Here is a 10,112-nt window from a genome sequence, read left to right on the forward strand (position 1 = left end):
GTTTATTTATATAGCGCCATAGGCTTTACGTGGTGCTTTACAAAGGAGGAAAACAATAATACAAAAATAAAAACAAAGCCTGCCTGCCTATGGTGCACAATCTAAAACCACAAACAAGATTATAAAATTAATAAAATATTACTATAACAAGGTTAAAACAATACTATAAAATGTAAATTAATACAAACAATATGGACATAAAATCAAGATTAAAGTTGGAAGGCTTCCCTGAATAGAATAGTCTTTAGCTTATACTTAAAGTAATCTAGAGACGTGGTGGTCTGCAAATTCATCGGAAGGAGATTCCAAAAATAGGGGGCAGCATGGGAGAAGGGGCATATCTGAGTAGGGGCAGAGGAAATCCTTGGCTAAATCAGCAGCCCTGAATCACTAGAGCACAGAGAGCAAACAGGAAGATAGGGAGAAACAAGTGCTGACAGGTAGATGAGGGCCAAACCATGAAGGGCTTTGAAAGTTAGTAATAACAGTTTATAGCCGATTCTAAATGGGATTGGGAGCCAGAGAATAAATTCAACCTACCTGGAATGCAAAATACTTGTACAAATAGGCACCACCAAGTATCACAACAGCAAGCATAAACGCTAATCCAAAACACATACACCAACACCACGCCCTCCTTTGTCCAACAGGCACCACTTCCCTTGGATCCTAGAGATAAACAAAAAGTGAGAAAGTAATTAATAATGGGCTACACACAGCTGCATCCTGGTAAAAAAGGGTTACACTTAGACCACTGAGTTTTCCTCTTCTTCCCTCTATCCTGCAAGCCCTGTTCAGCACCCCAAATCTGTGCCAGAAGTTTCCCCAGAAGAGACAGGGCTGCTGGGAGTGGAGTAAACAATGGGAACCTACACTCCTAGCAAATGTTACTCTACTGAAATTCACCTATACTCCCACAGTTTTGTAAGGCTACACATATATAAGAGTATGTGGTTCCTTTTTAAAGCCAGTTCCTGCGGTCATTATTAAATACCAAATAAGTTTTGGAAGGAACATGACAGAGCTAAAGTATCGATAGTAGGATTCTAGGTCACTGCCTCAGTTCTCCCAACATTACAAACCTAGGTATACAGTCACAAGGCATCGAGTCTTTTTTATGGCTTCACCCACATTGTGCTACATCTTGCCAAGCAGGGATGTGGGGTAGGAAGGAATTTTGAGTGGACTTGGAGTCAGTAGACATATACCAACTCCAAATTTAGCCTCAAAATATATTATAACAATATACGGTAAATATATTATTCGATAGTTACAGTGCAACCCCCGTATCCATGGGGGATATGTTCCAGGACTTTGTGTCGATGCGTAAACCCTTGGGTAACTGCGAACCCTTTGAGTGCTTACAGTCAAAACATAACCCCCCTCCCCACTCACTTGCTGCTCTTCTTAAGGGAGAGTAGCTGAAGGTAGAACTCACATACTGTTCTGGGTCCTAGTCTCTGGAACAGCAGAAAACAAGCTTGCTCCCTCCTCAATATGACATCCCTTCAAATATTTAAACAGGACTATCATATCACCTTTTAACCTCCTTTTCTCCAGGCTAAACATCCCCCAGCCCCCTAAGTCATTCCTCATACAGCATGGTTTCCAGACCCTTTACCATTTTAGTCACCCTTCTTCATAAACTCTAAAATATTTCCATTGCTTTTCTAAAGTGGACATAAAGATGAACATGGTTGCATTCACACTGTACAAATAATCCAGTTTGACATCACTTTAACTCATGGCTCGATGCTATGGAATTCTGTGAACTGTAGTTTTGTGAGACATTTACCTTTGTCAGAGAGCTCTGATGCCACAACAAACTGCAATTCCCAGAACTGCATAGCATTGAGCCATGGTTGTTAAAATGGTGTAAAATTGGATTGTTTCTGAAGTGCGGATATAGCCCACGTCACATTTTTTTGTTCCGATTTCTGGAAGAGTAAGTATATCCTGGAGTTTGATATATTACTCTTTGCTTCAAGACCTAGCCATTCTCAATATATTAACATGGTCTGTCTGTGTTAACCAAGAGATATGCTGTACAAATGTAAAACTGAAACAGAATGAAAGTTTTTTAAATATTTGAAAAAGGTTGAAATTTTTCATAATCCACTTTTCATTTATAGACTTTTTTGCTGAGCTTTTTTTTTTTCCAATTCATCATTTTCATATTTTTGGTTTATCTTTCCTATGTTTCAGACTGCAATTATTAATAATTTTACTTTTTTAAAAAAAAAATGAACAAGAAATCAAAACCTCAGCCTTAACCACCTTTACATGTATGCCTCGGTTTCAGTTCCTCCAATGACTGTCATCAACATCAGTGCTTGAATTAGTTGGGTTTTTTTTAATAAAAAGCGAAGGCAAATTACAATACAGTTGTCCCTCTAGATTCATGGGGGTTAGGGGATCAGGACCCTCGCGGACATGGAAATTTCACAAATAAGGCAAACCCCTACCACCTCCTCTCCGATGCCTGGGACGGCTGTGTTCACAAATAATCAAAACCACGAATCTGAACTCTGTGAATCCAGAGGGACGACTATACTAAAATATACAAATGTTAATAAAGAATAAAATAATTTAGATTTCAAATGGAAAAGTTACTCCCAATAATAACAAATTATAGGGACAGTCAACTGGCTTTAGGTTGATCTTTAAAAAACAATTAACCAACTGCATACCAGGGAGCTGAGAAACATCTTAGCCTGGTGCAAAAAAGATGGTAAAGTTGGAGCCAGGCAGACTTTGCTGAGGAAAGCATCCCCTAGATAGAAGGTACAACCAAAAAGGCTCTGTCCCTTTTCTCATCACCCTCCAAGCCTCTTTCTCAGCTACTCTGAGGCAAACCTTAAATGTTACTTTTGGGTACAAGCAGGTCCACGCCAGAGGAGAACGCCCATCAAATAAATACTGGGCTCCCAAACATCATATGATTGTATGGGTTAAAATCAGCATTTGAACTGGGCCCAAAAGCATATCAGCTACACCAAAATAAGCATATGATCAAACCTGTTATTCTTTCCTGTGCCAACCTCTGCAGTCTACACAGGTTTATTTTCCCAATCACCTTGAAATGTGCATATTATGCACAGTAGTAATTTAGTTTAGGGATTTCTAGGGCATAGACCACTGATGCTAGGCTACTCCAATCCAGATAGGAGAGAAACTGTTTACCTGGTTTCTGCAGAAAGGTCTTTTATGAGGGCATATTGTCCATTTCGGTTGACCAATAAAGGTATCACTGATGGAATTTTGTTTGCATTTGTTAAATGGCCAACATGGCAACCCTTGCATGTTTTCTTCACACTGTTATATAATAAATGCTTTTAAATTGTTTTAAATTAACATTTTAATAGGATAGTTTATTTGTATGTGTGTGTAACTATTATGATTGGATTTAGTGGAGTGGATTGAGTGAGGTCTCCCTCCTTGGAAGTCTTTAAACAGAGGCTGGATGACCATCTGTCGGGTATGCTTTGATTGAGAGTTCCTGCATGGCAGAATGGGGTTGGACTGGATGGCCCTTGGGATCTCTTCCAACTCTAGGATTCTATGATTCTATGAATCTGATTTTTTTAATCAGTGTTGTGAACTGCCTTGGATTCCATATTGAGAGAAAGATGGGATATAAATCAAATAAATAAATGGAGATATATTTGGGCCATCAGCAAAAGTAGATAAAAGGCTCTCCAAGTAACTAAGACCATTGGTGCCCAAAGTGACAGTAACAGAACAGGAGAACAAACCAGCTCTTTCAAGGGAGTTCAAGCCTATACAGAAGAGGCTGAACACTACTCATCTGGTCAGAAGAGCTAGCCCCTCAGCATTATCTGGGTATATTGGCCCCCATTCATTCCACTGCCAGATGCCAGGCACATCTGAGTGCACATACTATCAACAACGCACTCCAGAACTCCAGCCTCCACTCAATAAAAGGGAACAAACTCCAAACTGCAGAGTGCAAGAGAGCCAACGATATTCCCCAAGTACCAGAGGAGCCAGCATGGAGTAGTGGTTTGAGCACTGGACTACAGCTCTGGAGACCAAGGTTCAAATCCTGACTCAGCCCTGGAAATCCACTGGGTGAGCTTGGACAAGTCACACTCTCGCAGCCTTAGAGGATGGTAATGACAAACCTCCTCTGAAGAAATCTTGCCAAGAAAACCCCATGCTAAGTAAATCGGAAATGACTTGAAGGCACACAACAACAACAAACTAGCTTCTACTGCCAATCAACCAAGTAGGAGCAGAATCACAGCGACCCCATGAATTTCATAGGGTTTTCTTAGGCTAGAGACACTCAAAGATGATTTTGACAGTTCCTTCCTTCCTACAGCATCTGGTACACATTGACAGCCTCCCATTCAAGCATTAACTAGGGCTGGCTCTGCTTAGCTTCCCAGATTCTGGTACCTTTAGGGTATTTAGGCTCCATTCTTTATAATATCCGTACAGAAAATAATAAAGCCCACTTTATGCAAATTAACAAGAACAAACAGAAAGCATTTTATTACGCTATGACCTAAGAAAATGCTGACTGTATTATCTAAAGTCCCAATGGTTATTAAATGAGTCAGGACTAATCAACCAACCAACTGGTTAAAGGACAGATTAGAAGACTTATAAATAATACCAACAAGTCCATACTCCTTGTAAACAAATGTGTTCATTAATTGCAAGAGCTGTAAATATCTTGCTATGGCACTAGCAATACCTTCATAAAATATTGAAATTGGATGTTCTGCTGGACTATGCTTATTGATATAATAATAACCTCTTTTAAGAGGAGAAAAGAGAAAAAATATTTTTTCTTTTGTAGTACTGTATTCTCAAGAAAAGGAGCTCATGCCTCCAACTGTAATCCCCATCCTCACTGGACTACTGTCTCAGCCCTATAGGTTGTTTTCTGCCAAAGTTGTTTTCTTCATATTGCTCTTGAAGAAACTGTACAGTACTTCCTTACTTATATGCTGCAGAGATTTTTGTTACAAAACCTATTTCCAGGATATTGGGTTGTTGTATCAGTCTGTCTACAGTAAAGGAAAGGAAAGCTTGATCTGAAAAAGATTCTACTCTCCTGATCCTACTGTAGCTATGTATGGCTACCAGCACACAACAGGCAAAGTAAACAGCAGCTACTTCCAGAGTTCCTTACTGAGCACGAAAGAACCTAGGCTGGGCTCTTAATGCTGTGTGGTGCTGGTTTTTGAAGTTTTTAGGGTCTGTATATACTTTTATTTTTACTGTTGTAATGCATTTTAATATTTTCAATTGTTTGAATGCATACTGTTTTTAAGCACTTTTATCATTATTCTTTTCATGATTGATGTGTTTTAATATTGGCCTGTTACAGACTGCCAAAATAAAGCTGCTTCGGGTCTCTTTGGAGGTATGCTATTTAAATGATGCATGGGTCCTAAGAGTCCGGAGGTCGCGCCAAAGCCACACTCCATTCCTAAACACTGGAGTGCAGTTTTGATGCAGCTTCTGGATTCTTAGGATGCATGCATCATTTAAACAGCATACCTCCAAAGAGAACCGAAGCAGCTTTATTTTGGCAGTCTGTAACAGGCCATTGTACTACCAATAGCTTAATTCTGTTTTAATGCTCACTTTTTTGTGTTTTTAATTGTATTGTTCTTTTAATTGGTAAGCCATTTTGTGTCCCAATTTTCTTTGGGGGAGGGGGGGAAGCAGGATAAAATAACAACAACACCTAGGGTTGCCATAGCGCCGGACCTCCAAACCGGGAAAATGTAGGACAGAATTTTCAAATGTAGGACACACAAAATGTGTCCTACATTTGTAAGTTCTGTCCTACATTTCCCTCACGATCGTGGCGGGGAGCGGAGGCCAAGCGGCGAGGGAAAGCCTCCACTTAAGGAGGCTTTCCCTCCCCGCCTGGGCCCCGGGCCTCGCCGCGACCGGAGGCCAGGATCGAGGCCTCGCCTCGTTCCTGGCCCCCTCAGGGACCAGGAAGGAGGCAAAGAGCCGGCGGCGATCACCAGGGCCTCGCCTCGTTCCTGGCCCCCGCGGAGGCCGGGAAGGAGGCGGGGAGCCCGGCGGCGATCGCCGCGGCCTCGCCTCGTTCCTGGCCCCCGCAGAGGCTGGGAAGGAGGGAGGAGGCTTGAGGGAGGCGGGGAGGTTGGCGCGGCTGCGCCCAAGAGGCGCTGCCTCCCTGCAGCCTCCTCCACCCCAGGCCTCGCTGCCCTCCTTTTCCTCCGCACGGCCATGCGCGGTGGAGGAGGAGGAGGCCAGCGAGGCCCTAGGGTTGCCTTGCAACCCCGCTGCAACCGGGCTTTTCCCGGTTTTTGGCGGCACCCGTGCCATGACCGGCCAGGTGCCGCCAAAACCGGGAAAAACCTGGTTGCAACCGGGTTATGGCAACCCTAACAACACCTCACCAGCTATCCACATATTTAAAAAGCATAATCTATATATTTGCCCACTAAATATGGAAATCCTAAGAAAAGTGGAGACCGGTAAAAGAAAAAAAATCCCTAGATGCATTTTGGAAGAAGGTTCAGCATTTTTATTTACTTATGCAAGTCTCATCTGACCTGGGTGTTTCATTGCAAATATGCACATTGTTAGTTTTGAAGAAAAAGTCTGTTGAAACATGTTGAACTGCTCTTTTTTGTGTGGCATAGGAAGCCATCCCTATTTCCATGTTATTTATGCCTCTGCTACCAAATTTTGCCCGTTTAAGAATTAATGCCCAGGAATATAACTACTATGTTGATTGAGCTATACCTGTAAATGAAGAGATTCTGAGGCTGAAGGAAGCAGATTGAATTATTATCCCATTGCCAAGAGTTTTACTCTCCCAGTTCCACATACAATCTTGTTCACTTCAGGGCTAGAGAACCAAAGAGAAGAGCTACTGCTAGTTTGATATGCCCCTGTGATCATTGTCTGGAGGAAAAAGGGGGACTGTTTTAAGTTAGTGCTATCAGCCCAGCCCCACAGTCACAAAATGATTGCTTACTAATATATGTTTTTTGCACATCGTGGCCAGAGTTACTGGTGATGGATAAAAGTTGCTATAGAGTCTGTGGGAGTGGCTGTCATTACAGCTTTAGTTTCTGTAATCACTGTATATATGTACATAATACAACTTGATATTATATGGCAACTGCTGTATTTCTGCTGGCACCTGCAAAAATTCTAAAAGTCAGCGAAACTGTTATGAGTAACTGAATGTTAATGCAAACAGCTGAATATGTTTATCCTCTACCTGATTGCAAAATGCTTTTTTTTAAAGCTTACATATAATCACCTGCACAAAGTCTAACCAACAGTGCAATGTTGCACTCCAGTGCAATAATATTGGAACAGAAAAAGCAAGAAAAACCTGTTATTACTTGCTAGAGCACACTAAGGCCATTCACAATTCACATTGCTCTCCACTAAAACAAGTTTTTCTTTGCAACTGCATCTATATTGGCTATAAAGTCAGCCACAGGGGAAAGAAGAGGAATTCACAGTGAGAGGTTTATTTGCAATATCCACACTAATTATTCTTTTTAAAGCACTACCTAAAGCAGAAAGTAAAAATGAGATGGTTTGTAATTTTGTTTTAAAAATAAGCCAACGGGTGTAAATTTTGAGAGCTGGTAAATTTTGGTAAATATGAGAAATGCAGAGAAACTGAACCTAAACTCCACACTATCATATATACCTGATAAGCCTCCACAGCTGGGGTCAGCAACCTCCGGCCCGCGGGCCGGATGTGGCCCGCGGAGGCCTTTCAGCCAGCCCCTGCTTACTCCTGCCACCGCCACTGCCGATTGTGGCTTTTCGCTGCTCCGGGTGCCGCCATTTTGTTTCTCAAAATGGCGGTGAAGTCTCAGTCGACCTTTCCCGTGGTCGTGCGAGACTTCGCCGCCATTCTGAGAAACAAAATGGCAGCGGCCTAGAGGCAAAGTCAAGTGCAACCACGGGAAAGGTCACGCGAGACTTCGTTGCCATTGGCGGTGGCCTCTAGGAGGCCCGTTGCGGTCGCGGGGCCCTGCTACAGGACTCCAACGGTGGCAGCGGACCTCTGGGAGGCCCATTGCAGTCGCCGGGGCCCTGCAACAGGGCTCTGACGGTGGCAGGGGGCCTCTTGGAGGCCCATTGTGGTGGCCGGAGCCCTGCAACAGGGCTCTGACGGCGGCAGGAGGCCTGTTGCCGTCGCTGGGGCCCTCCAACAGGGCTCCGACGGCGGCAGCGGGCCTCTAAGACTTTTTTGCTGGCCTCTGACGGGATCTCAGGGGCCTCCAGCACTGGCGGCTCCCACTGGTTTTTTTGCCGGCCTCTGACTGGGCCTGGGGCTCCATCAAGGGCCGGCAAAGAGGGGGAGGCCTCCAGCGTTGGTGGCCCCTGCCGGCTTTTTTGCCGGAGGAGGCCTCCAGCACTGGCGGCTCCCACTGGGTTTTTTGCCGGCCTCTGACAGGGCCTGGGGCCCCGTCAGGGGCCGGCAAAGAGGGGGAGGCCTCCAGCGCTGGCAGCCCCTGCTGGCTCTTTCCCAGCCTCTGACAGGGCCTGGGGCCCCATCAGGGGCTGGCAAAGAGGAGGAGGCCTGGCCCCGGAGGGTGGAAGCTCCGCCCCTGGCATGTGGCTCTGCCCAAGGAGGGTGGAAGCTCCACCCCCGGCATGCGGCCCCGCCCCCGGAGGGTGGAAGCTCCACCCCCCCGGCTTCGGTCCCCCGTTGTCTGAGGGACAGCAACCCGGCCCCCAGCTCAAAAAAGTTGCCTACCCCTGCTCCACAGCTAAAAAAAATAGTGAGACACCACCAAACAGTCTAAGAAGCTGTCCCTTCAGTACATACTTTTCAGAAATTGTTTTGTGTGTGATATAATTAAACTTTTAGAGTAGAAAGCTGACCCAGGGAAACTTGAGTTGCAGTCTTCAGAGCTTTGACAAATGCTGTGTCACCTTCACCTGGTCAGTATCTCTAAGTCAAACCTTCCTTCTAGGTTTGCTGTAAGGATAATGGGGCAGTAGGGAAAGATACCATATATTCTGTTCCCAGCCTGCTTCAAGTGAAGTTACAGATGAATTGAGTGTGCTAACCATCAAATTATTAAATGGTGATAAAAATATGTCACTGTGTTGTGTAGTGGTAGTGGAATTAATTTCAAACACAATTTTGGCAATTTCTGTGCAGCTGAGTAAATTTTTAAAAAGTGATTAATATTTTTGTCCCACTTATATAAGAATTATACATGTATTTTTATAATATTTATTCACGCACACTGCATTAGCCTATTTTATCTTTACAACATGTATGATAAGACAGACTGAGAAGCCATCTGCTTCCAATAAACTTGATTGAAACAAATTAAATTTTTGACTGAATGGACAGGACTACCTAAATTATCCTCTTGGTTATTTATAGGTGATGTAAGAGAGATTTTTCTCTTGTCATTTTTATTAACAATAGCAAGAACAGTACATTTCTATACAACTTACTGATGTACTAACTAAGCAGTTTACAAAGTGTAAGCTAATTGTCCCCAACAAGCTGCATATTCATTTTGGAGACCTACAGAAGGATGCCAGACTGAGTCAACCTGGAGCCCCTATTATTTTTTTATAAGTAGGCTAGGAAAACCTGCTAAATACCTTTAATTTTGTTTCCTTATTCCTCTTTATTCAAAGGCACAATTTCATTATTGCTTAGACCAGTGATTCCCAAACTTTGATCCTCCAAATGTTTTGGATTTAGCTCCCAGAATTCCTGATCATTGGCCAAGCTGGCTGGGATTTGAGGTCCAAAGTACCCAGAGGACCAAAGTTTAGGAACCACTGGCTTAGACTAAAAGGACTCAGGCATAGAATCATAGAGTTGGAAGAGACCGCACATGCCATCCAGTCCAACCCCCTGCCATGCAGGAAATCCAATCAAAGCATCACCAATAGATGGCCATCTAGCCCAGGGGTAGGCAACCTACGGCCTGTGGGCCATGTGGCCCGCCGAGCCGTTGGGACCGGCCCCTGCTCGGTCCTGCTGCCGACTGCCGCCCCCAAAGGCCCCGCGGGGCAGCCGCGCGGGGCCTTGGGCCTCTCGCACAGCCGCGCGGGGCCTTGAGCCTCTTGCGCAGGCCCCTCAGAAGCTG

General features: G+C 44.2%; 1 protein-coding gene across 1 annotated transcript in view; it reads right to left on the minus strand.

Moving 5' to 3' along the window:
- The window catches only part of ITM2B (integral membrane protein 2B), a 35,763-nt gene that overhangs the window by 15,459 nt on the left and 10,192 nt on the right, over positions 1-10,112 (minus strand). Inside the window, exon 2 of the mRNA XM_042471616.1 lies at positions 541-669. Coding sequence (XP_042327550.1) covers positions 541-669 — 129 coding nt within the window. The remainder of the gene's footprint in view (positions 1-540; positions 670-10,112) is intronic.

This window comes from Sceloporus undulatus, chromosome 1 (genome assembly GCF_019175285.1).
Source record: "Sceloporus undulatus isolate JIND9_A2432 ecotype Alabama chromosome 1, SceUnd_v1.1, whole genome shotgun sequence".
NCBI classification, from domain to species: domain Eukaryota; kingdom Metazoa; phylum Chordata; class Lepidosauria; order Squamata; family Phrynosomatidae; genus Sceloporus; species Sceloporus undulatus.